Genomic DNA, 27,376 nt, shown 5'->3' with positions numbered 1-27,376 from the left:
TTCACAAGTCTTAAAGCTGTCAAGTTTGAACACCCCTGGGTTTTTTTTTTCTAAATGGTTAGGGGTGCAAGGGTCTTGTAACTTAACAGCTTTAAGACTTGCGTGCTTCAAATGCCAGAGTTTCTGAGGCAACATTTTGGTTACTAAGAAAGAGCGCTGTTAAGTGAGTTTCACCACATTTTACAAGTTGGCCACACCCACTCAGTCACATGACTGGCAAGCCACTGCCACCCAGTCACATGGCCGGCAAGCCACTCCCACAAAGCAGGCCACACCTACAGAAGAGGTTCAAAAAAAATTTGAAACCCACCACTGGTGCATTGTTAGATATTATGGATGTTTGATAAGACTAAAATCTGGGGTCAGTCATGGAATAAAAACATTGAGGAAATATATCCAGTGTGAGTGCAATTAAGGACTGGATAGTCATAGGTACCAAGTTCATTGTATTGCAGTGGAATAGAACATATACCTACCTGTTGTGGCTTGGTAGGAGCCTTTGGAGCTGCTATCAGACTCTGACACAGAAACCTCCTGTGAGTGGTTTCAGGATGCTCACAGGAGAAGATAACAAGCAGTTGTGGCTCGTTAAGGATCTCCTACTGCGGATAAAAGACTGATGGTGCCACGCCCTAGTTGCAGAAGTCAATGTTAGTTCATTCCTTTCCTGTTCTAGTCAAGGTTCCCCGTTCGTGTTCATGATTCAGAGAAACCAACTTGGAGAAGTGGTTTGCTGCAAGAGTTTGTTTTTGCATTTGCTGTTTAACTTTTTGCCAGAGAATTTATCTGTGTTTATTTTGGGCTCGCAGCCAGCAAAAGACGGGACTGATAAAAATATTTCCTTTGAAGTTCTGTTTGGCTGTAGTTTTTGAATGGGCAAGGTGGGGGTCAGAACACCTACCTATATTACCAACTGATTTATTTCCTGTTTTATATTTGGCATGCTAGGAATTACGCCTGCTACCATTCTTTATTATTTTATTTTATTGGTACAAAGAAGCTTTTATTTAGGATAGGAGACAAGTTTAAATTCCATTGATATTGTGGTAAAATACCTCCACTTTAATACAATCCCCCACCCCAACCCTTTAAAAGATACCTGCTTCACAGAGCAAGAACAGTATACGTTGGTTTTGGTGTAATATTAAAAGAAAATCTTATTTTTGCCTGTGTGGTGGAAAAGAAGTGTATACTAATTAACGTTAGCCTGGATTAAGGGGGACCATTTGCCTTTTCAGAAAGATCTGTTGATTGATCTGTTTGGGAGCCCAGGAGGCACTGATTCGCCACCTCCTTGCCTGTAGAAGTTTAATTGGTCTTTCAGTTTTCATTCTCATTGGTACATAATGAATAATAATGAGCATCTTGTGGGATAGTTGCAAGGATAAGAACAAGGAAGGCTGAACTCATCATAGTCCTTCTCAAGAGTCTTTTGTCTGTTTGTTTGTGGAAGGCTTTAGCTTAAGTCCCTGCTCTCTGCACTGCTGAAATAAAACCCTAGCACATATAACTAAAGCAGAAGCCAGATGATTTGCAAATGAAATTGTTTACAGCATATCTGCATTTTGTTCTCTGAGCCTCCTTTCCCCACTTGCCTCTTCAGCCTTAGACTTCCTTTTTGTTTAACTAGAATTAGTAAATTCCTTGGGGCAGCATCACATCTTTTATTTTGTTTTCCAATATCCCTTTACAAAGTGTCATGTACAGAGATGGGATTAGTATAAGTAAATACCAAGAGTACATCTACTGCTTCTAGTGTACATTACAGGCTTGGCCAGACCAGATGTCTCACAGGGATGTTTATATTAGCATCATTTTTCTTCTTTCTCTCAGGTGGTAAATCCCAAAAAGAAAATGAAGAAAAAGAAATACTCTAATTCAGGAACAGTGAGTAACATTATTATAAATGTACTTGGTGTATTGAAATATTTCCCCAACATGCCATCTGAGTAATTTTGAAGTTGGGATTTCTTTCTTATTTGAGCCTCAACAATAGGAAAAAGGCAGAAAATTGCATGTCTTGATGTAGAGTGAGCAGCAAATAATGCATGACTGTCAGTGTTGTTTTCCCCAGCAGTTGTGTTTTATAAATACCAGCCAGAGGAATGGCCAATAAAAACAGGTGGCTTTCAGTCCTGTATCCAGGATTCCACAATTAAAATACCGTAGTAGAAAATAGCGCAATCTGATTTGAATTAAAGGCAGACAGAGCTGATAAATATTTCAGCACAGACTAAATGTAGAAAGTGTTTTGAATTAATGTTAATCCCTGCATGCAAAGAAAAATGCAAGCGTTTGGGCTGATTGATATATTTGCCAGATAAATTCAGATTATTTTGCTGGTAATTGGTAAATCTGGCTCATGCCTCTGGCATGATTTATTATGGTAGCTTGCCCTTTGTTCCTTGTCCGTAGGAGAAAATGATTAAATTGTTACATATATAAGGAAGAGCCATAGATTCCATACTAAAAGTATGCTTTAGTTCCCAGTATGAACCTGGGCACCAGGGAGATTCTTGTTTGAAATACTGGTAACCCACTGTTAATAACAGTATTCTTTAATTAAAAGATCTAACTCACTCAGTTCCTTACGAGTACAGTGACCATATCGCCTTTATTATAAAGGACAATCTTTATTTTAAAGAGTTGTCTTTTTAGATTCATTTATTTTCAAAAAGTCACTTTTGGTGACATTTATTTTGGATATTTAAGTTTTACTCTAGAAATGATACCATTTAATATACAGTTTTTCACATTTGTGTGAAAAATATGAAAATTGAATTGTCTTTTTAAAACAAATGTACATATACTGTACTGTTTCGTTTTAGATATTTTTATTAGAAAATACATTTTTAAAGCAGAAAAATTCTTGAAATTTCCTTTGTAAAATAAAGTTATAAACAATTGTATTTTCCTTGTGTATGTCTTTCAGATTTGTCCCTTTTTCAGGTTTGTCCTTTAGATTCCGCCTCCCCACCAAAAAATTATGGTCAGGGTATTTGTGAGAGATTCTCCACCAGAGTGAGACTTTACTAGGCAACTGTTGTGACTGTTCTTGTGAGTCTGAGTTCAAATCTCCAGTAAAGAAATGAATGTTCCTTCTGGATTTTTGCAACCCAAATCTGATAATCTTAAAAAAAACAGAGTTGTGGTAACCTATTGGACTGAGAGTAGACTGAAGATGGGATGGCCTTGGACATGACTGCAAATCATCATTAACAACAGATGCTCCTGCTGCAGTAACAATTATTTCATTGGTCCTTATGTGACATACATCCTGTTTCTTCCTTTTCAAGGTAACATTGCTGTCATTTGCCACAGAATCAGAACATACGTTTCTAGATTACATCAAAGGAGGGTAAGTCATCTCTCCTGCTAAAACACTGAAGTTTAATCCAGACATCTTGGGAAAGACTGTTGATAGGTATACATATTCCTACCAACCTACGTGTGCTATAGCCTAATTAGGAGGGAATTGTACTTCAGCCAAAACAAACAAATAAATAAATAAATTATGCAATTGACTACTTTTAGTTTGTTATTCCCTTTTCAAGATCTTGAAGAAGGCATAGCCTTCTTAGTATGATTAACCCCAACATCAGAATTATGTTTTAAATGTCCAGATAATGCTAGCTTACTTTTAAAGCTATAAAGCAAGGTTCATTATTAGTTTATGAACTCTGATTTGTTTGAGAATGCATAATTTTAATTCTAGGTTCAAATGTTCCTCAGTGGCAAGCTACAGCCAGCTACAGATTTAGTAAGTCTGGCACTTCATTTATAGCCTCTAAAATGTCCAAAAATTCCTCCTGCCAAAACAGTGTGTCAAAATGATAATGTTTATGATTTTAAGTATGAAAATATCTAAAGAAGCAGTGGGAATGTTCCCCAAGTCTCCAGGAAGCGAAACATGTCCTGTTGAAATTCTTCAAAATCCTCAGAAGATAGATCCAAATCATGCTGCCAAAAGTTGGCATTGAAATGGCCAAAGATTTTCGGTTGCAAAAACAGCTGAGAGATGGGAAAGCAAGGATAAAGTTGTAGTTTTGTGAAATGCTCCCATTTCCAGTCCAATCCACACACACACAAAAGAAAAGAAAACAAGCCAAGATTTTTTTTTATCCCAGGACCCTCTGATCACATCATTGGCATCACTGTAGTTGTGGTCCCAAGATCAAACAATGGCTCCCATATAAACTTCTCTTTGCTTCCTTTATTCCTCCAAAGAGAAGAAGCAAACAGAAGGGATCCAGCTGTTGCACCAACATGACTCTTGTTCCAGTAATGGTTTATTATCCTGGTTTGACGTGACATGGGTATGCAATAAGTGATTCTTGCATTTCATTGTAAAATTATGTTGTAGTATTAGAGATGGATGATAAAGATTTAACTAACACCATGAGGCACTGGGCTGGTGGCAAAATGTTAAGGACTAGGCACATAAGAGTTTGATTTTAGCGAGTGATGGTAATTGGCAGAGGTGGTATTCAGCCAGTTCTCTCCGGTTTGAACGAATCGGTAGTGGCATCTGTGGGAGCCTCCGCCCACCTGCCCTGATGTAATGCATGAGCACTGTGCATGCACAGAATGCGGTGCGCATCGCAGACACGGCACATGCAACCAAAGTGCACTCATGCTCACATTTGCAAATCAGTAGGGAAGGTAAGTAATCCCACTGCTGGTACTAATTGGACTTCTACTTTGAGAATGCCTAAATAGTATATAAGCAGTCCTTGACTTACTTTGGGTTATTTAGTGACTGTTTGAAGTTACAACAGATTCCTTCCCCCCACAAAAGTATTCACAACTCGATTCCAAAATTCTGATGGCTGTGGCCCCTTGTAATCACATGATCACATTTTGGTTGTTCAGCAACTAGCCTGCATTTATGGCCATTTCTAGCATCCCAGAGTCATGTGACCACAATTTACAATGTTTTTGCCAAAAAACAGGTTTTTTCCCTGGTTTTTAGCAAAAGCGTTCCCTAGTGAACAATGTGTTTACATAACAGCCATGATGTTCACTTAATTACCACAGATTTATTTAATGACCATGGTAATTCACTTAAAGACTGCCACCAAAAAAAGTCATAAAATTGGGTTCGGCTCCATTACAATTTTAGGTCAAGGAGTACTTGTAAACCTCCTGATGAAATGTTACACTTTCTGGGAAATATTCTCCTTTTTGTTTCAATATGAAGTTTAGCCTGTATCAGTGTGATTCGAACTGATCAAAAAAGATGCTGCAGCTCTCTAACATAAACTAGTTATTTGCTATTTTCTTGCCAAATAAACAACTCTAAAATGCCACAGAAGAGCAGCAATTGAGCTATTTAGGATTTAAAGCTTCACATATGCCTGCCACTCATACAATTAAACCCCTGGACATATCAGATACATCTCGATAATGTCATATTTGTCATCACATTTTGTCCACCCTCTTTTCAGAAAGTTTAACGCGTGGGATTTTATGATAATAAAAATGGAAAGAGAAACAGATAAGATTCCCCTGATTATGTCAGTATAACAAATGGCTCTGCCTCCTGATTTGAAATTGTGCTTATTTGCACCATCAGACGTTGCATTATTGATAAATTATTCAAATGACCACTGGAAAGAAAATTGTTGGGTACAGAAGATCTGAAATCCATGCCCAACTGTGGTGAGCAAATTATCTATGTTTTAGAAAGTGGAACTGTTACACAAGAACATTAAAAAAAGCTTCTGAAAATATTCAAGGTTGGATTTAATTTTTGCCATGAATAGAGAATGCCTGCTAAAAAGGGTTTTTGGTCTGGTGTTACTAAGCTTCAAGATATAAAATCAATGTCAAAATATGCAAACAAAAGCAATGTGTAAGAGGATATAAAACAGAGCTTTTGGTCCAGTGCCTAATTTATTAGACCTAAGAATAACAACTTAGCTTAGATAAAACAAGCCTAAGCTAATAAAAGATTGAAGACGGGTTAAAAAAAGGAATAAGGTAAATTAGGAGAGGCTTAGTTATCACTATTTTCTGTGTTCATCTTATATAATATAGCTTTATTACTTCCTATTTCTCTTGCAAGCTGCAACAGAAAAAAAATGAAGAAAACCTTCTAAAAGTCCAAAGTCATTTTGAAGAAAGAAGCTCAAACACCTTGGAGAGATTTTGTTTTGCTGATATACTTTTGTCTCAGGCAGAATGCCTTTTGCCTGCCAAATACTGAGTCATCACAGCCCGTTCTCACAAGAAAAATCATTTATATTCAGTCCATGTAATTTATCATCTAGTTAATCAAATGTCTCTTTTGTTCAAGTTTCCCAGGCATCAGTTTTCACATCCATTTGCAACACTGCAACTTTTCCTAACAAATGCATTTAATAGATGGTCTTCCCTAGGGTGCATATTTGTGTGTTGAAACTTGGTTTTGCGAAACTTGGAGATGTGCTTTACCTGAAGGATCACTAACTTGTTTAGTCACACTTAGAAGTACAGATAGTCCTCAAGTTGCAACCACAACTGAGCCCAAAATTTATATTGCTAAGGGAAACATTTGTTAAGGGAGTTTAGCCCCATTTTACATTTTTTTTCCTTGCCACAGTTGTTCTGTGAATCATTACATTTGTTAACTTAGTAAGATGGTTGTTAAGTGAATCCAGATTCTCCGTTGACTTTGCTGATCAGAAGGTTGCAAAAGGTAATCACGTGACCCCAGGGCACCACAACTGTCACAAATATGAACCAGTTGCCAAGCATCTGAATTTTGATCGTGTGACCATGGGGATGCTGCAACGGTTGTGTGAAAAATGGTCATAAGTCATTTTTTTCAATGCCGTCGTAGCTTTGAAATGTCACTAAATGTCCTAGTCGAGGACTACCTGTATAAATAGATAGTTTAGTTAAAGTGCTAACCATATTTTATTTTATCATAATGCATCTGGATTAGTAATGCATCTGGCAATGAGAAGGATAATGTTGCATTGTGGAGACTCGTGTTAAAAATGCTCCCTTCCCTAAATAACAACAGTCATAATTTCATGATCACCTGGAAGCAAAGTCTTGATCAGACTGTTTTGCAATCCTCTACTTTTCAAGTACTTTTCAGGTGATGTGTGCATAGGTGTTCTGAATTTCTGCCACCCTTACAGTGTGCCAAGTCTGAAGGGTATTTCCACCCTTTGCTACTGCTTTGTTGTTGTTATTTTCTATATATTGCTGAGAGCTTTAAACTTTAACTTTAAAGTTTAATAGGATTTGTATGCCGCCCACTCCCTAGGGACTCTGGGCGGCTTACAACAAGTAAAAACATTTAAAATATTTTTAAAAATACAGAGTTAAAATCAATACAACATCCATTCCATCAAGTGGGGCTGGAAATTAATCAACAGCCCCAGGCCTGCCGGAACAGCCAGATCTTGGTCGCTTTACGGAAGGCCGGGAGAGTGGTGAGGGTCTGGATCTCTGCAGGTAGCTCATTCCACAAGGCCAGTGCAGCTACAGAGAAGGCCCTCCCTCGGGGAGCCGCCAGCAGGCATTGTCCGGTCGACGGCACCCGGAGGAGGCCCAACCTGTGTGATCTTATTGGTCGTTGGGAGGTAAATGGCAGGAGGTGGTCTCTCAGGTAGCCAGGTCCAATACCATGTAGGGCTTTAAAAGTAACGACTAGCACCTTGAAGCGGGTCCGGAGAGCAATGGGAAGCCAGTGCAGCTCGCGGAGGATAGGTGTAACATTATCGCTCGCGCGGCTGCATTCTGGACCAGCTGTAGTCTTCGGACACTCTTCAGGGGTAGCCTGGCTTTTGTTTAGATGTTGGGTGGTGATCTCATTGTTTGCAGCCAAGAGTATTTTAGCTGATGGATCTACCAGCCATTTTTGGCCCATAAAAATCCCACATTCTCCATATGCAAATATCCAATCACCAAAGAATCCATCAGAGCTTAGTTTGTGGGTTTTGAGAGGCACGAGAATCTAGAAATCAGTCCAAGCACATTCAGAGCACTTAACAACCAATTTGGGTTGTTAATCCATTAATTTCTCAGAAGGAATCCTGGAAGACGTAGATTCATTGAAAGGTAAAGAAATTTCTTAGATTTATTCAATATTAAAGAAGACCTTGAATGATTTTTGGAAACTAGCATACATTCTCTGAAATATATTGGTAAGTTTGTTATATTCTTCTTTTTCTTGAAACTCATTCTCCTGTTACCTTTTTCACATTAGTAATTCAACATGTTTCATCTCATTCAGTCTTCTCATTGACCAATTTTTTCCTTAAGGTCCTTTCAACTCAGAAGAAAGCTACTTAGTTTAACATCTTACTAATTATTCCTTCCTTTCCTTGACCATCTGTTTTCTTTCTTGGTAAAAGTCAAGTGAGCTTCCCAGCAGAGCTCTTCTGCCAAGCTTGTCTGATGATTTCTTACTATCCTGGTTCAAGCATTATCCTGAATAGTTATTAATAATTAAATAATAACAGGAAAAAAAATCATAAAATACATAGTCCTGCAAATAGAAGTAGAATGACTGTAACAAAAGAAAGCATTTATTTAGTGTATGGCATACAGTGTCAGGGAAATCTACACATGCTAGACACAATGCAGTTCTGACAGCCTAAATTGCTAGCTCATTCTGTTCAGCACTTGTGTGCCTATCCTTCATGTACTGCAGGGACTACCAGTACTTAACTAGTGGCGTTCAGGTTGCTGGCTCTTCTACACTTCTTCTCTGGCCTCGCCTGCAACCCACCACTGAGTGACAGGCACTCACCCCATCTCACGGAGCCAGGTTTGAACCACCAGAATGCAGACCATTTCTGGCCAGCAGTTCCAATGTCATGACAAAGATAGTACCGATAATGATAACTTTCTGGATGCAATCCCAAAATGATTGGAGCACAACATAAACATCATCAGCATTGGCAAAATCATCAGTCAATTGCAGGAGGCAGCTGTACTAGGAACAGCTTACATCTTGCAGTGACACATTTAACACCATCAAACAACAACATCTGCTTATCCCAGGTTTTGAAGGACTCAATAGATTAATAAAAATGCCAAATTAAGTCTAATCATTTGGCTGTGTGCCCGACCATAATTCATTATTATGATGTTTGCTTTGAACTCAGTGCTTAAGGCCCGGAAACCAATTTGCCATGTATGCTTGAGATATTTTTTTTATATAATCTTGATTTTACGTTTTACATACATATTTCTTTTATTAGTTATTGGATTTGCCACATTCTCCAGGCTCAGAAGTAATATGGAAATAAACACAAATGGGGAGTGTCCTTAGGCCTTCCCACGTGGCTTTAGAAAAATTCAAATGCTGCCAATGGAAAAAGTGGAATTATGGGGATCTCAGTTTTGCATGGCCACAGATAGTTACATCTAAGTGCTCCTTTCTAGAGTTAAAAGTACGTTCCCTGGCTGTGCTCGATCTAATTCAGATGTATTTCCAGACCAGCAAAACAAAGAAGCCTTTCCCTTCAACCCGGTCTCTGCCTTTCCACCCGGCATTTTAAATTGCTATCTCCCACTGACAGCTGCATTCTTTCATTGAAGGCTTGTATGACATTTGAAGGAAAGGCCTGTCATGGGAGCAATTGCTTTTGGTGGAGGGTGGGAGATGAGAGATTTGGAATCTCATCTGAGAAGGCTGCCAGAGCAATGTCTGCAGACAGCTTTTCTCACTCATCCATTTTAATAGCATTAATGTGTGCTGTCCTTTAAACCCCTATTCTTTGTCCACCTAGATAGGCTCTGGAGCTGAGAATTGTGTTGATTCATAGGAACCCAATGCGGGGACGGGGACAAAGAGTTATTATTATAATATAGTTATTATATACCAGTAGTTATTAGTATCTGGTACTAGAAGCAACGAAACATGTTTTCACTTTATTTCATTTCATAGCATTTTAGGCCACTAGTTTGTGGGATTTATATCTTTATTATAAGAAAAGCTGCCATAAAAACCTGTCAACATTTCCATTTAAATCATAAAATCATTTTTAATGTACTGAAGGCCACCAAACATAGGTAGATGTTAAATGTCTTTCAGAGATGTCTTTCAATGTCTTTCTGAATACTAGAAGAAGTCAAGCCCACCTCAGGAGGTTGCTTATTTCACAGAATGAGGGCAACCATTGAAATAGCCTCCCTTCTTTCTTCTCTTTGGGGCAAAACTCTGAGAAGGTCATAGAATAGAACACAATAAAATAAAAATAACCAAGTTGGAAGGGACTTTGGAGGTCTTCTAGTCCAATCTTCTGCTCAAGCAGGAGAGCTATACCATTCCAGACAATGGTTGTCCAGTCTCTTCTTGAAAATCTCAGGTGATGGAGTTCCCACAACTTCTAGTGGCAAGCCATTCCACTGATTAATTGTTCTTACTGTCAGAAAATTTCTATGTAATTCTAGGTTGGATCTTCTTTAATAAGTTTCAATCTGCTTCTTCTTCTATCCTCAGGTGCTTTGGAGAATAGGTTGACCTCCTCTTCTCTGTGACATTCCCTCAAATATTGCTATCTTGACTGCTATCATGTCACCCATAGTCCTTCTCTTTGCTAGACTAGACCTACTGTATTTAGATCCTTCAACTGTTCATAGTAAAGCTTAGCCTCTAGACCACCAATCGTTTTTATTGCTCTTTTCTGTGTTCTTTCTGGAGCCTCAACATTTTTTGTATCATAGTGACCAGAACTGGATGCAGTATTCCAAGTGTGATCTTATTAGTGCAGTATAAAGTGGAACTATCACTTCACATGCTCCTGATACTATCCCTCTGTTGATGAAGCCTAGGACTGCATTGGCTTTAAGGCAGCTGTGGTACACTGTTAGTTCATACATAAATGGTTGTCATCTAGGACACTTAAAGTAACTGCTGTTGAGCCAGATACCACCTATTCTACACCTCTGTGTTTAGGTTTTTTGACCTTACTTGCCTTACTTTCTTGTCTTACTTTTCTCTGTACTTTTCACTGATTTGCATTTTCTTGGAGAGGGCCCAGTGTTACAATCTGTCAATATCCTTCTGTATCTTGAGTCTATCTTCTAAAGTGTTGACTATTCCTCCCAGCTTGGTATTGCCTGCAAATTTGATGTATTCCGCTTTTATCTCCTCATCTACATCATTTAGGAATATGTTGAAGAGAATTGGGTCTAAGATAGAACCCTGAGGTATCCCGTTGCATGTTTCCCTCAATTTACATATAATTTCATTGAGGACTAACTGCTGAATGTGAGTGGACAGCCAATTGCAAATCCTTTTGGTGATGGTACTATCTATCCCCCATTGTTCTATCTTAGACTGCGGTCTACTTTGTCAAATGCCTTACTGAAGTCTAAATAAACAGTGTCCACTAAACTTCCCTTATCCACTAATTTAGTCACATTATCCAAGAAGGCAATTAGGTTGCCTTAATTTTAGTAAGGTATTACTAAAAGCCAAACCTATGTTGGCTTTTAGTAATAGCTTTGCTCATTTCTAGGTGTTCACAGACCCATTGCTTGATTAACTTTTCCAGGATTTTCCCAAGGTATCGATGTCAGGCTGGTTGGTCTGTAATCTACTGGATCCATTTTTCTCTTTTGAAGATTGGAACCACATCAGCTCTTTTCCAGTCCTCTGGCTTTTTCCAAGCATTCCAGGAGCTTTGAAAGATTTGGTTTAGTAATTCCAAGATCACATCTGTCAGCTTATCCAGAACTCTGGAATGCAATCCATCTGATCCTGGTGATTTGAATTTGGCTAGAATGGCTAGATGTTCTCATTTTTTCTTGCATGTTTGGACTTGTATTCTTCTAGTCTGTCTTCTACTGTCCTGTTTTTGATAGGTTGGTCTGTTTTTTCCTTTTGTGTAAAACAGAGGCAGAGAATTAATTAAGCTTTCTCCCTCACCACCTTGTCATCTTCTCTCATTGGTGGACAGATACTTTCCTTGACTGTTTTCTTATCTATTACATGTTGAAATAATAATAATTATTATTATATATACTTTATTCATTAAACATGAATCTCAGCCAACTGAGCATTCAAAAATGCATTACAAATAGCAGTGACTGGTGCTAATGGTTGATACGGTTTGCTGCCAGCATCCTAGGTATCAACCAAGTAACTTCTTAAAATATAAGATGTTCCAAGTAGCGCATTTTTTTGCAGTTCCACTGGTGTTATTACAGGAAGCTGCAATTTGTTGATGTATCTTGTAAAATTATTGGACATGGTGCCAAGTGCCCCAATGACAATGGGTATCACTTATTATTATTATATGTGGTTAATCTTTGGTGAGATTCACAGCCTTTGGGGCTGGTTGGTAGCTCAACAGCTCGAGTCCTAACCAAGGACCTAGGAACTGTTAAGGTAACGTCGGGGGATATAAGCTGTTCAAAGTAGAGTGGTTTTTTGTAGAATCCAAATGTTCAAGTCTGATAAATTTAAAATTTCCAAATAGCGAGGTAGCCCTTTAGTTATTGCTCCAAGGGCTCCAATTACAATCAGGACAACAAACGATTTCTTTTTCCACAGTCGCTCAACTTCAATTTGCAAGTCCTGGTACTTTGTGATTTTTTTTCTTGCTGTTTATCTTCAATTCGTGCATCTCCAGGTATTGCAATGTCAGTGAACCATACTGTTTTCTTTACAACTATTGTTATGTCAGGTGTGTTGTGGGCCAAGTGCCTGTCAGTCTGAATTCTGAAGTCCCACAAGATCTTGACTGTCTCATTCTCTAAAACCTTCTGAACCTGATGTTCCCAGTGGTTTTTGCTGTACTCACATCCAAACTTTTGGCACAATTTCCAGTGAATGATCTTAGCAATGTGGTCATGGCGTTGTAGGTAGTCAGTTTGTGAAATTTTGCTGCACCCACTGATCAAGTGGTCGACTGTCTTGTCTTTCTCATTATAGAAGCAACATTTGCTGTTGGTGGTAACATGTTGAATTTTTGCCTTCATGCAGTTTGTGGCTAAGGCTTGTTCTTGAGCTGCCAAAATAAAGCCTTCTGTTTCTTTTTTCAGTGCTCCTGATCTTAACCAGTTCCAAGTTAGCTTTTGGTCAGCTTTGCCTTCAATACTTTTCAAGTATTGGCTATGCATCATAGCTTTGTTTTTCCAATTTTCAGCTGGCTTCTCAATTACTTCTTTCTTATATTCAGCTTTTGACTTAGTTGTCTTTAAAAGGCCTCCTTTATTTAGTTCCTTAATCATTGGTTCTTCACTTTTCTGGATGTAATCATTCAAGCTGTGTTTTTCTTCTTCCACAGTCTGTTTTACTTGTAGGAGTCCTCAACCACCCTCTGCTCTTGGTAGATATAATCGGTCAACATCACTTTTAGGGTGCAAAGCATGATTCATTGTCATAAGTTTCCTTGTTTTTCTGTCCAAATTGTCCAACTCCATCTGGGTCCAGTCAATTATTCCTGCAGAGTATCAAATCACAGGTATAGCCCAGGTATTTATGGTTTTTATGATGTTTCCTCCATTCAATTTGGACTTTAATATCTTGCAAATTCGTCAAATGTACTTGGCTGAAGTTAATTCCTTGACTTTATTATGCATTAAGTCAGAGGCCTCTAAAATCCCCAAGTACTTGTAGCCTTCTTCTGATTTTACTGCCTTTATCATTTCTTCATTCTCAAGTTCTATTCCATCATCATCCTTGCCTGCTTTGGTTGCCATTGTTGCACATTTGTCAATTCCAAACTGCATACCAATATCTTGGGTAACTTCTTTTGTGCTTTCAATTGATAAATTCAGTTCAGGCTTTTGTTTTACCAAACAGCTTCAAATCATCCATGTACACCAAGTGCGAAATTTTCAGTCCTTTCTTTGCAAGTTCGTATCCATAGTTCATCTTCTTCAAAATGATTGTCAGTAGTAGCATTGAGAGTATAAAAAGTAGGGGTGAAAGGGAATCGCCCTGGAAAATGCCTTATTTAATTTCAGCTTCACCCAGTACTTCTTCATTAGCTATAAGCTTCATTTTCCAGAGGTTCATTGAAGTTTCCATGAATTTTTGTATGTTGCTGCTGTGCCAAAGATTTTCAGGCATTTCTTGAGCCAGCTATGGGGAACTGAATCAAATGCTTTCTTATAGTCTATCGAAGCCATGAACAGGTTGGTTCGTCTTTTCTTTGAATTCTTTAGGATTAGCTTGTCAATTAGCAAGTGGTCCTTTGTTTCTCTTGAATTTTTGCAGCATCCTTCTGTTCTACAGGAAGCAAGTTATTTCTTTCCAAGTATCCATAAATTTGGTTTGCAATGATACCAGTAAGGAGCTTGTATGTTGTTGGCAAACAGGTGATTGGCCTATAGTTTCCAGGATCCTTTCCTTTTTCTTTATCTTTTTGGATCAAAAATGTCCTTTCAGTTGTCATCCATTCATCATTTTCAGGTTTTTTTAAGATCTGGTTCATTTGGGCTGCCAATCTTTTGTGCACACTTGTAAGTGCCTTTAACCAGAAGCCATGTAACCTATCTGGTCCAAGTGCACTCCAGTTCTTCACTTTTCTTGACTATCTTTGCACCATTTCTTTTGTTATTTTCACATCTTCCATTTTATGCACTTTAATAGAATCCTCAATCTGTTTGATCCATTTTGCATTTCTGTTGTGCTTCTTGTTGTTTTCCCACAAATTCTTCCAGAATTTCAGAGCTTTCTCTTTATCAGGCTTTTCATTTGTTGTTACTCCATTTCTAAGCTCTTATAAAACTGGTGCTAATTTGCTCTGAACTGTGAGTTTTCCTTGAATTGAGTTACCCGGTTTTCATATCTTTTATTCTTTTCAGCAACGGCAACAACCCTCTGCTTCAGCTCTTCAATTACTATCGCAATCTCTTTATTCTCCAAATCGTATCTTGCTTCCAGGCTGCTTTTGACCTGCTTGTTCTTTAGCTGACCTTGCCTTAGGTTCTTCAAGTTGCTCAAGTCTCCATGGAATTTTTTGATCTTCAATTCCAACTGAATTTTCCATTTAGGCTTCCTCTTCTTGCCTCTTTGGTTCTTTTGTATTTTCAAACCCAATTCTTTGGTGGTTATGAAGGCTGCTGCATACATCAGCTGGTTTGTTTCACCTAATGTAGTGGTTTGAATGGTTTGCACTGCCTCATTGACCTTTTTTAGTACCTTTCTCAATTCTTTCTGGTTCACTTGGTTCAGCTTTGGCAAACGTGTTCTTTCATCATCTTCCATTTGATGCTTTATTTTCTCAGCTAATTGAGCAATATCTGTTGATGTTTGTTCTTCAGTGCTTCCTTGTTCTTTATCTTCATCAATTTCAGCATTGTCTTCCTCCCTTTCTTCCTCAGTTTGCTTTTGATTCTGCAAATCATTCTTGATGTTACTCTTCTTTGTTGGTATACTCAGACCATCAGTTGCTTTCTCTTCGATTCCTATTAATTCTGCTGTAGTGAAAAATTTGTGGCTGAGAATTACACGTCATTGGTCCATTAGCCTTTGTTCACTGATATCACAGTCCATGTGGTTCACCTTCCAAATCTGATACATTTGTTTTTGAAATCCACGTTTTGCTGGCTCAGACTGATAGTAAGCTTTCATAATAGAGATGTTTTCTTCCCTAGTCCAGATTTTTCGCTTTTTCACTTTTTCTTCGAGTAGCTTGTAAGCTCCATGCCCTGGTTGCCTAGCAGAGGGAGCTGAGCCCTGTAGTTCATTTTGCGCAGATTGCCCAGGAGCCATAGCATCCAACAGAACCCTTGTTAATCCGGGTGATGGTTCAGCCGGCATAAATTTCATTATTTGTTGTTGTTGTTGTTGCTGCTGCTGTTGTGTAAGTCTTAAATTGAGCTTTAGCTTTCCTGACTGCATCCTTGCAGATTAGCACTCTTTGCTGGTATTCTGTTTTAGTTATGCATCCCTCTGTCCATTTTTTTATGCTTGTCCTTTTGCCTCTCAGTTTACTATTCTAATTAATTATTGAAAAACACAATTATTGGAATAAAGATAATACTTGAAGGAAAGTTGAGGATGTAGTTTCCAACAACTCTGGATTTCATTTTTCTCAAAGGCTAAATAATTTACTAAATAATTTACAATTGTAGATTGCACAATTACAGCCTAAATGATGATATTGTGATTTTTTTCCCCTCCAGGACACAGATCAATTTCACAGTGGCCATTGATTTCACAGCTTCCAATGGTAAGTTTTGATTTATTCATTGTTGTTTGTATGCTATGTATTTAATGTGTTACTTGCTTATACAATTTGCTAGTGTTTAAAAATAAAATTGGATCATTATACTTTTATTAAAGTCATTAAATCTTAAGCCTAAGCATATTGCATAAAAGTGCCTATTATGTTCAATGGTAGCTTTCCCCAGGAAGCTACCATTCATTAGATCATAACCTAGGGTGACCTCAGAAAAGCTATCTAAGGGGTTATAGAATATATGGACTTTGTCCCTCTCCTCTCAAGGGAGTGATCCAATCTTGCATACCTCTTCTAAACCCATGGAAACTTCTGAAGCTGATTCTTCTTTAATTCTGAGCTTTGTAAAATAAGGTCAGATTGCTTTGCCTGCCCTGTAAAGGCATCAAATTAAGTATCAAATGAGAAAGCAAACTATTTCATGCTAGAAGCAAGCTTCAGTTGGTAACTCTGGAAAAGTGTGGTGAGATAATAAAGAAAAGGGCAAAATCAGCTTCTCTCGTCACTTTTTGCTTTAAAAATCAGGCTCAGTTCACTTTAGACAGGAATGTGGCCTCTCCGTTTGCACTGATGTTTGTGAACTGGGTTCAGGGACAAAACTAGAAGAGGTGAGCAAAATTAGTGATTCATATACCATTGTAAAAGATGTGAATATGTGCCTTGCAAAACCATTGCCAAGAACTTTCCTTATTTTAGCTGCATAAACAAGCTAATGCTCTCTTTTGTACATGCACACAACGCACGTCTGCTCGTACTTATAGATAAGATCGCTGAATTGTTAAGCAGATTCAAGAATATTTCAATATAGCAAGATAAGACTTATTACGCCACCTGCTGTCTCTTTCATGAAATTTCATTAGATGTTCATTAGATACAGGGTAGTCCTCGGCTTACGACTACAATGGAGCCCCAAATTTATGTTGCTATGTGAGACATTTGTTAAGTAATTTTTGCCCCATTTTACTATCTTTCTTGCCACAGTTGTTAAGTGAATCATTGCAGTTGTTAAGTTAGTAACACAGTTGTTAAGTGAATCTGGCTTCTCCACTGACTTTGTCAGAAGGTTGCAAAAGGAGATCACATGATCCTGGGACATGACAACCTTCGTAAATATGAGCCAATTACCAACTGTCTGAATTTTGATCAAGTGATTATGGGGATGCTGCAATGATTGTGTGAAAAATGATCATAAGTCACTTTTTTCAGTGATGTAACTTTAAACAGTCACTAAATGAACTGTTGTAAAGTGAGGACTACCTGTATAGTAATGACAATTTCTACCTCTTCTAACTTCTAGGCCTTATAGATCTTTCTGTGTTTCTACTATCTTTTTTCCCTTGCCATAGAAAGTTAGCAATATAAAAATGACTGACTGCGCTGTATAGGCTGCGCTGTATAGATTTTCCTAAGGCAACTCTGAAAATAATTGCAGATTACTGTAGAGAGTACATGACAATTCAAGTATATAAGGTGTGTATAATTGGCCCGATGTGTTTTAATTGTTTAGAGCATTTGGGCCTGCATAATGTTGAAATCAGTAGGACAGGCAGAGTAGAGCAATACAACTGAATAGCAGATTCAATTCTAATCCAAACAGCAATGCAAATTCCAGTTTCCATATTTAAAATATAACATCCTTTCAGTACTTAAAATGCCAACCACTGAAGTGCTTGAGAGGATGAAAATGTCTTGATTGCCAGCTCTGAAAGATAATGTAGTAGCATCAGGTGAAGTTCCTCAGGGAGAGGTTCCCAATTACAGCACTCCAGATAAGGTTTTTTTTGTTGTTGACCTTAAGCAAACTTCATCAATGCAGCTGGCTCCCAGACAATGAATTCACTGCTGTTCCTTCTCTTTATTCCTCCTTCGGATTCTTCCTCTTTCTCCCTCTCTCTCATTTTCTGCAGGCAATCCTTCTCAGTCTACCTCCCTTCATTATATGAATCCATACCAGCTCAATGCGTATGCCATGGCACTGAAGGCTGTTGGGGAGATCATCCAGGACTATGACAGTGATAAAATGTTCCCAGCACTTGGGTTTGGAGCCAAGATTCCCCCCGACGGGCGTGTGTCTCATGAGTTCCCCTTGGTACTGACACTTTGAGTCACACCAGCATTCAGAAAACAGCTCCCGAGGGACGCTTTGTTTCAGATCAGATCAAGTGCCAGGCAGAGAAGTCCAATGTGTCACATTTTGAGATGCCTTTTCTGGAGAGAGCAAAATGCCATATGATCCTGTTGGCAGAGACTTTGCCTCATTGAAAGTAGAATCAACGGATCTTTTAAGCTGCAATCCTAAACACACTGACTAGGGAATAAGCCCCGTTTTCTGCATGGTTTATTTCTCCTTGCTCATGGATAAATTAACAGGCCGGCTGGCACTGGGTAGTCTTGCTTTCCTTGGCCATGGCCTCACTTTTCAAGGAGCTTGGAATTTACTTACAAGAGTAGAATAAAACAGAACAGAACAGAATAGAATTCTTTATTGGCCAAGTGTGACTGGACACACAAGGAATTTGTCTTTGGTGCATATGCTCTCAGTCAGTGTACATAAAGAAAAATAAAATAGAATACATTCATCAAGAATCATAAGATACAACACTTAGTGATAGTCATAGGTTACTAATAAGCAATCAAATTATACTAGGAAGCAAATAAAACAATATAAAATTTAAAGATACAAGCAACGTGGTTATAGTCATAAGTGGAAAGAGATAGGTATTAGGAAGGAAGAGAAGAATAATAGTAATGCAGTCTTAGTAGATAATTTGACAGTGTTGTGGAAAATAGTTGTTTAGCAGAGTGATGGCATTTGGGGGAAAACTGTCCTTGTGTCTAGTTGTTGTGGTGCAGAGCCCTATAGTGTCATTTTGAGGGTAGAAGTTGAAACAATTTATGTCTAGGATGTGAGGGGTCTGTAGATATTTTCACAGCCCTCCTTTTGACTTGTGCAGTTTACAGGTCCTCAATGGAAGACAGGTTGGTAACAATTGTTTTTTTCTGCAGTTCTAATTATCCGTTGAAATCTGTGTCTGCCTTGTTTGGTTGCAGAGCCAGAGTTATAGAGGTGCAGATGACAGACTCAAAAATTCCTCTGTAGAACTGAATCAGCAGCTCTTTGGGCAGTTTGAAAAAAGCCTATGGGCTTCCAATTCTTCCGCATTACATCTTTTAGCAGGCCCAGCTAAATACTATAGTTCAGCATCTAAAAGTCAGAGATTGCCCACTCCTGAGTTAAAGTCTTGAGGGTTATAATAACAAAAGCTAGTGTATCTGTAAAATCAGGATGAACCCTCAACCCAAGAAAAATGTCTTCACTACTATTGCTATCCCTTTAAAACCCCTGAGAGGCAGCTTCAGTTGCATCTGCTTAATCTTTGCTTCCAACAGGGAGTCCTTCATGATAAATCTAAGGATGCATGCATTACTTAGACAGAGCTAGCAATAGTTCTGTCTTTTCATAGTCCATGTGCAAAAATGCATGCATGTGGTGCAATCTAACATGCTGGGAGAGAGAGATAAGATACGAATTGCAAGAAATACACCCAGTCATAGATCAAAGCTGCAGTAGAGAGCCACAAAGATAAAGTTCCTAACCAGTCTCAATAAAATCCTGATCTGGAGCAGTCACATGCTCTTTCTTTTAAGAAGGAAGCCAAGCTGCTCAACTGTCTTTTAACATACGTTTCATAACTGGGTCTTTAGAGAAAACTGTTATTCATAAGTAACCATCCTGCTGCTTAGCATTTTTTATCTTTGTTATGCTACATCATTAGATGAAAGGGATATTTAATGGCAAGTGGAAGGATTTAAGCAGCCAAAGGAAAATGTTAAGATGCAGCCTCTGCTTGGAGATTGCCTTTAGTTGTGTCCCCATTTCTCTGTTTTCAGAATGGCAACTGTGACAATCCTCACTGTAGTGGAATAGAAGGAATCCTTGAAGCGTATCACCAGAGCCTCAAGACTGTGCAGCTTTATGGTCCAACTAACTTTGCACCAGTGGTCAACCATGTGGCTGGGTAGGTCCATACAAGTATAAAATACTTTATGAAGCATGACATTGAAAGCTTCTTGCCAATAAAGCAGGCACACAAATTCATACCATTCGTTTTTACAAGCCAGAAACCATATAAACTGACAATTTCAATGGATTTGCATTCTGTATTTATTAGGATTGCAATGTAGAAAGGAGCATAGCCAAGTGACAGAACATAGTCAGAACAACTCTGAATTGGAGATGGTCACAGATGTACATATACATTTATCGGAAATCAATCTGCATTCAAAAAATCAATTGGGCCATGTGGAGGTCCACAATGTCATGATATTCAGTCTGATAGGCAAGAGAATTGACTATGATCAGGACAGGTATCATTGTGCTTCCTTTTCAGATGACAACTTATCTGCTCCTAAACAAGTCAAACATGTCCACCCATACCTGTTGTGGCCCCATTTTTGTGTGACGAACCCATGATTATCTTGGTACACACAAGCTAGATGGACTGTCCTCCAGGGCATGTAGGATTGAAATCACCCATGGAAGCTGGGGAACTCCTACACCAATCCCAAGACAACAGCCAGAAATTAATAGAGGGTTGGTGTTTAGATGGTCTATCTACATCAGCAGCCCAAGCTTGGCTTTGCTACTTAATTCCACACAAAGGCAATCTGAGTATATCCAGGTACTCCTCATCACTGTGAATATTTCACATACTATCACATCAGGACCCCACTCTTCTGCTACCTATCAAAATCCTAGGCTATTTCCCATTGCATCATCCTGGAAGCAAACAACATTCCCTTCCTTATATCCATCCTAATATGCCTCAAGCCCATCCCTCAACTTCAACTATCATGAACATCCAGTGAATATGCACTACCAATGGTGGGATTCAAACTGGTTCCGTGGGCATGGTTTTGTGGGTGTGGCGTGGCTTGGTGGGCATGGCAAGGGAAGGTTACTGCAAAATCCCCATTCCGTCCCCATCCCACTAACCTGCTTTCTAGCTCCGTTCTCATGTGCAGGGCAACAAAAGAAGTTCAGTTGGGAGGCAGTGGGGGACGGGGCCAGCCTATTTTCCAGTTCTCAGAACTACTCAAAAATTTCTGCTATCAGAACCTGTCAGAACTGACTAAGTACCACCTCTGTGCACCACTCATTACACTTAACATAAGCAAATCCCTCTCATAATATACCCAGAATCCTACAGACCTTCCTGATTTGTACAGTTACAGGAAAAAATGCAATGGACACTTTTTTGAGAAACGAATTATTTCTACTAATGCTTGTAAGATTACAATTTGATGCAGTTAATTGCACCATTTCAGTTCAGGATTCAGAGGTCCACTAGGAACCTATATCTTCCTGCATTCAATATTATTTCCTCCCAAATCAGATATGCCTCGGCTGTGCAGGATGGCTCCCAGTATTTCGTTTTGCTGATCATCACGGATGGTGTGATATCAGACATGGCTCAGACAAAAGAAGCAATTGTCAATGTGAGTAGCTCACATGGGGAATGGAGCAGCCTGATTTCAGCTTTGTCAAATAACAGACATATTCTTATATGTGCCTGGTGGGGAAAAAATGGCTTCAATTCAGCAGCATAGCATATTAATAAGCTGAGCACCTGGAATTTACTGCTATCCCCAGTAAAAGGTATAATCTTGCAGCCACAGCATATTCCTGTGTTCCCTATTGTAAATCTATAGAATGTTCCCTAACTGGAATCATAGACACTGCCTCTTTTGCTAAATATGGGAAACCCTGAGGAAGTGCAGAGGCAGGAAAGCCATTGGTTGGGAATGCTTTCATTGGAATTCCTGTATTGAACAATCTTGGACTCAGTGTACTAAATGACCCTTTCTGATTTTGTGTATATATTCTTTTCTCTAGGCAACTGGTTTTTGGTTCCCTCCAATACAGCATTAATACAGCATTTACAATCAGATTTAGAATCAGTGGCATCCACAGGAAGAGGCAAAGTAGGTCGCTCTGACAAAAAGAGCATTGTGGTATCACAAAACTAGCCTTTCCTCTTTCTTACATGTGTTGTGATGTCATGTTGCACACATGCCCCAAAGAGATCAAGCTTGTCTCTTTCCTTAGTCTAACAAAAGCGACAAGATCCTTCTTAGGCCACTACTTAGAATTCATTTGCCTCATTCGTACATAATGCCAGCCTACAAGAAAGAAGCCACAGTTTACAAGCCAAAATGGATGGACATCAAGCGAAGTCCATATTCAATGCATTAGCTTTTAACTAATGTGTTCATCATGCCATAAAGTGCTCAGTGCATTATAGGATTGTCTTGGTAATACTTTCACAAGGAAGAGAAAATCTGTAGCCCTTCAGATGATGCTCAGCTGCAACATCCACCTCTGTGGCCGTGCTAGCTGAGGCTGCTGTTCAACAAAGCACATTCCCCATGCTTTATTCTACCAGATGTTTAGCCTCATCTAATCCATGGGGTGCCAAAGTAGATAAGCAGCAGTCAGTCTCAAATTATACAGCAAAAGAAAAAGAAAAGAAAAGGCTTGCTAGTATTCTTTCTGAGGACTGCATCATGGAGAAGGTCTAAACCAGGAGTCGGCAACCTGTGGCTCTTTCATCCCTCTGCTGTGGCTCCCTGTCTCTGGTTGGCTCCACAATTGATAGGGCTTTTAGTTAGAAAAAGGATGCTGCATTAAGAAGTGGAGGAACTGAACTTCTGGTCAGCTCCCGAATTGAATGGGAGGCTTCCGGTTAGGACCTTTGTGGCTCTTTGAATGTTTAAGGTTGCCGATCCCTGGTCTACACTCACAGCCCGTCTTTTTTATTTTGGTTGGGGTTTGGATTAGTTTTAGGAGGCTCTGCCAAATGGGGCATGTAAGCAAAAGTTTAAAGCACTCTTTTCAAAGTCACCTCACCCCAAATGTATCTTGGCCCTGTCCACATTTAGAATGTGGCCCTTAGTATGTTGTGGGAGCAAAGGAAAGAGGTCACTACAGAAATAATGGGAAGGAATAAGAAAAATCATTTGCCCAAAGCTACGGTACTCTTCCCATGGCTCCAATGAACCTGGAACTCAGATTTCCCAGAGGGGATTTGAAGATCAGCTGGGCCGTATGAATAAACAAAGCTCTTTGTTATGCAAGCATTTGCTTCTGTGCGCAATCTCTACCCCCCCACCCCCCAACATTGCCCTTCTGTTTCCAGCCATTAGGACGCTGCCATGTGCTCTGCTTTTGATTCCAGTGGTGATGAGTGATGAGTGTGCTCCTGATTAAATTGTTGCTGCAGTCCATTGTTCAACATTGGCAGAGATTTGTTATAGCAAAGAGCACTGATTATTGCCACTTCTGCGTTTAACAGCAAAAACAGTCGCTGATTGCTGAAGGGGAAGAGAAAGGAGTTAGATAATTTGATAATAGGACAGTGTGTTAAGAACAAGCTCAGGCAGACTGGAAAACACAGAGTATCACTATGAAATTTTTTTTGTACTCTTGCAATGACTTCCGCCTCTTGATTTTTAGTTTTTATTTAATTGTTTTAAATTTTTAGTCATTTTGAATTATCCTTTTATCCTGCTGCAAGCCACCCAGATGAATTGCATTAAATTTAATGTAAATTTGATCAATATATATAAAATAAATAAATTCAGCCCTCCATGCACAGAGGGATGTGGAGCCAAGCAGTGAAGACGTTATGATGAATTGAGTACAGCCAGCAAGTTGACTGTGCTATTCCGTCTGCATGAAGGGCGGGAGTGGACTTCTGGATTTATTTAATTCAGATTTCTCCGTATTACTTTATAGTTATCTGTTCTAAATTCAGGCTCTTTCTTTGTTTCTTCTTCCCATCTCCATTTTGCATGTCCTGCTCTATGCTTACTTGTTTCCTGATGGTTCTCAGGCTGCCAAACTTCCAATGTCTATAATAATTGTGGGTGTTGGACAGGCTGAATTTGATGGTAAGAATCTATGTTGTGTTACCTTGCCTCCAGATATGATATATGATTATATATATATATATATATATATATATATATATATATATATATATATATATCTGATATACATTCAGTTCTTCATTTAATCAACAGCCATGAGTATTCATTAGGGAGGAGGTGACGTCTTGTGCATCATGACGTCATTACACAAATGAACAAGTTGTGCCTTTTCCATAACTTACGTGATGCCATTGTGGCCTACCTGATGTCATCATGACTCTGCAGATGCCTGTGGCAGTGGCAATCAGTGTTGCAATGCCCATCAACATAACAAGACAGAAATTGGTTTCATACAACATTAGTCTTGACTAAACTTCATATCTTCCTGTCTTCAGCCAGTTTCTTTCTTGGTCAGCCTAACTCTTTTACAGGACTATTACTGTGAGAATCCAGCTAGGAGAGTTCCTCATGTATAATCTTTAGCTTCCCGAGAGAAGGTGGAATATAAACACAATAATGTATTAAGACAAAGCTTACTTAAATAAACCAATAGATAGATTAGAACAATGGATTATATTGCCATCTCTTTAAGCAGCTTATTCCATGATCAGATATTTCGGGAAGATCTTTTGGGATCTAGAAATATATTGCCTCTGTAATGTATGTATGTAATGTGCAACATGTGCCTGAAATTCTTGTCATCCAATACTTTGGCTGTGAATATTGAAAATAAAAATATCTAAAGAAATGAGAGCAATTAGCAGATATACATTTCTGTGATAACAGATTTGAACAATAGCAATAGCAGTTAGACTTATATACCGCTTCATAGGGCTTTCAGCCCTCTCTAAGCGGTTTACAGAGTCAGCATATCGCCCCCACAGTCTGGGTCCTCATTTCACCCACCTCGGAAGGATGAAAGGCAGAGTCAACCTTGAGCCAGTGAGATTTGAACCGTTGAACTGCAGATAACAGTCAGCTGAAGTGGCCTGTAGTACTGCACCCTAACTACTGCGCCACCTCGGCGCAGACATCCTAGCTTCTTTTAATGAAATATGATTTGTCAAATAAAGTATATGCAGCATTTAAGGCTCTGCAGAGCAGCTGTTAAAATCTGTCATGTATTTTCTTGAGCTTCCAATTAACAACTTTTAAGCCTCCTATTGATAGTCTTCTGTGCAAGAACTATAATTTGCTGAAAATCTGAATAACGCAATTCAACAGGTAAAGTGTAATGACTTAATTATGCTTTGTGGAGAAAAAGGGGACCTCACATTGATTGGTTCATTAAGAAAGCAAGTTGCAACATGCAAAGAGAATATTCAGTATATGATTCCAGTTCAACTCTTTGAAAGAAAAGAATAATGCTATTTTTTATAAAGTCTCCCCCAGTAATTAATCAATCGGAAGTTTATGGCACAAGCAAATTTTGGAGCTTTTGGCTCTTCACTGTCTTGTTCCCTTTGGATGTTTAATTTTTGATAAACATTCCTTTTCCCTTCCTCCAATGGACAGCAATGGTGGAATTAGATGGAGATGACGTTCGGATCACATCTCGTGGAAGGACTGCTGAACGTGATATTGTCCAGGTATTTAGAAGAGAACAGTGAAGCTTTATGGTGTACATTCACTAGCCAATATGGAATTGTAAGCTTTGCTGCAAAGATGAATCTCCAATCTTGAAAGCCAGGTCGTTTCTCAGGAAGGTTTTTTCCTAAAGTTTTTAGAATATTTAAATCTCAGATTGTGTGTGGCCAACAATAGCCACCTTGCAAGTTCCCTGAACAAAATGTGTCAAGTGCTGGGTAAATAGTTTTCTTTTCCACAGCCTACACAATCTAATGGACACTGAAACATTCTAGTTTTGGATCACTATGGAAAGGAAACAAACTCCCAGAATAAGAGCTCTTTGGGAGAATACGTGTTTACAAAGAGAAATCTCCAAATTTAATTTTGATATAAAAGTTGCCTACATGGAACACAGGAGAGTTGATAGACAAAGATTTGTTGTGGTATAAAGTAGTTCTTGTAGTCCTAATTTTTGTTTACACTCAAAGAGGAATTAAACAGAGATAACTTTTGATACTGTAGCCAGTTTTGAATTTGCAAGGATGACAATGGGGGATGCTCACTAAAGGATTATTGTTATAGACATGGCCAGCAGTAAAAAAATACCCTTATCAAACTAGTATAAATAACTCCCCATTCCTGACTAGCCCCCTAAGATGTTCTATCTAGTATTTTAAAGAGAATTTAATAATTATGGGGATATCAAGTCCTTGGCCATTATGTGGCATAGCCTGACCACTTATTTTAATTTATCTAAGGTTAGTGAATTTTCTTTAAAAAATTCTGTCTCTATCGAATTCAGCTGGGAAGTTTGAGCACAATAAGTAGCTGGAGCAGGGATGGGACTCAGCTGGTTTGGACTGGTTTGTGCGAACCAGTAGTTCCAGCAATCAGATGGCCCCGCCCACCCACCCCTGCACTAGTCTGTCCTATATTTCCTTTGTTTGAAGCCCAGCTGATAGGTGTGGCAGAGCGGATTGCCGCACCTCAGCTGTTTTACTCACCTGGGCTGCAGTAGAAGGTAAGTTTTAGAGCTGTTTTGAAACGAACTGAGCGCGTACAAAGCACGCACTAAATGAACCGGTTGTTACACTGGTTGACTCCCACCACTGAGCTGGAGTATTTAAATGCATAGTTACCTTTTAGATTACTCTGTGATGCTGTCTAAATTGAGAAATAAATGATTATAAATATATATATGTATATATGTTGATATCTCTCTCTCTCAGTTTGTACCGTTCCGTGATTACATTGACCGCACGGGAAACCACGTCTTGAGTATGGCACGGTTGGCTAAGGACGTGCTGGCTGAGATTCCAGATCAGTTCATCTCCTACATGAAGGGGCGTGGCATCAAGCCTAATCCAGCTCCACCTCCTTACTCTCCCTCAAGCCACACCCTTCAGACCGAAATCTGAAGATCGGGAAAGAAAAGAGTAATTTGAGAGAGAAAGAGAGAGAGAGAGAAGCGTCGAAACACCTAGTCACTCTTCGGGGTCTACTTATCTGTTTTCTGGGGCCAGTGATCCAGGCAGGATCGACACCAGAGTGAGAAAATCCACAACGTGTTCTTTTTCCAAAAAGTTCATATTGAGAACTGTTTATGCTGAAATGTTAGCATAACGATGTGTTTAACTCACAGACATTTCCATTTGGGAAACAGCAAAAATGGGACGGGGTGTTTTTTTTAAAAAAGGACACACTCAATCATAGGCAAGCGTCCTCATTTC

General features: G+C 39.0%; 1 protein-coding gene across 1 annotated transcript in view; it reads left to right on the top strand.

Moving 5' to 3' along the window:
- Positions 1-27,064, top strand: part of LOC116509375 (copine-5) — a 149,874-nt gene extending 122,810 nt beyond the window's left edge. Inside the window, exons 13-21 of the mRNA XM_032218530.1 lie at positions 1,834-1,887; positions 3,297-3,358; positions 16,090-16,136; positions 18,053-18,234; positions 20,037-20,164; positions 21,542-21,644; positions 24,041-24,098; positions 25,593-25,666; positions 26,876-27,064. Of these exons, the coding sequence (XP_032074421.1) occupies positions 1,834-1,887; positions 3,297-3,358; positions 16,090-16,136; positions 18,053-18,234; positions 20,037-20,164; positions 21,542-21,644; positions 24,041-24,098; positions 25,593-25,666; positions 26,876-27,064 (897 nt within the window). The remainder of the gene's footprint in view (positions 1-1,833; positions 1,888-3,296; positions 3,359-16,089; positions 16,137-18,052; positions 18,235-20,036; positions 20,165-21,541; positions 21,645-24,040; positions 24,099-25,592; positions 25,667-26,875) is intronic.
- Positions 27,065-27,376: the final 312 nt, after the last annotated feature.

Source organism: Thamnophis elegans, chromosome 5 (genome assembly GCF_009769535.1).
Source record: "Thamnophis elegans isolate rThaEle1 chromosome 5, rThaEle1.pri, whole genome shotgun sequence".
NCBI classification, from domain to species: Eukaryota; Metazoa; Chordata; class Lepidosauria; order Squamata; family Colubridae; genus Thamnophis; species Thamnophis elegans.
The sequence above is the reverse complement of the archived record's forward strand: the minus strand, read 5'-3'. Positions and strand labels throughout refer to the sequence as shown.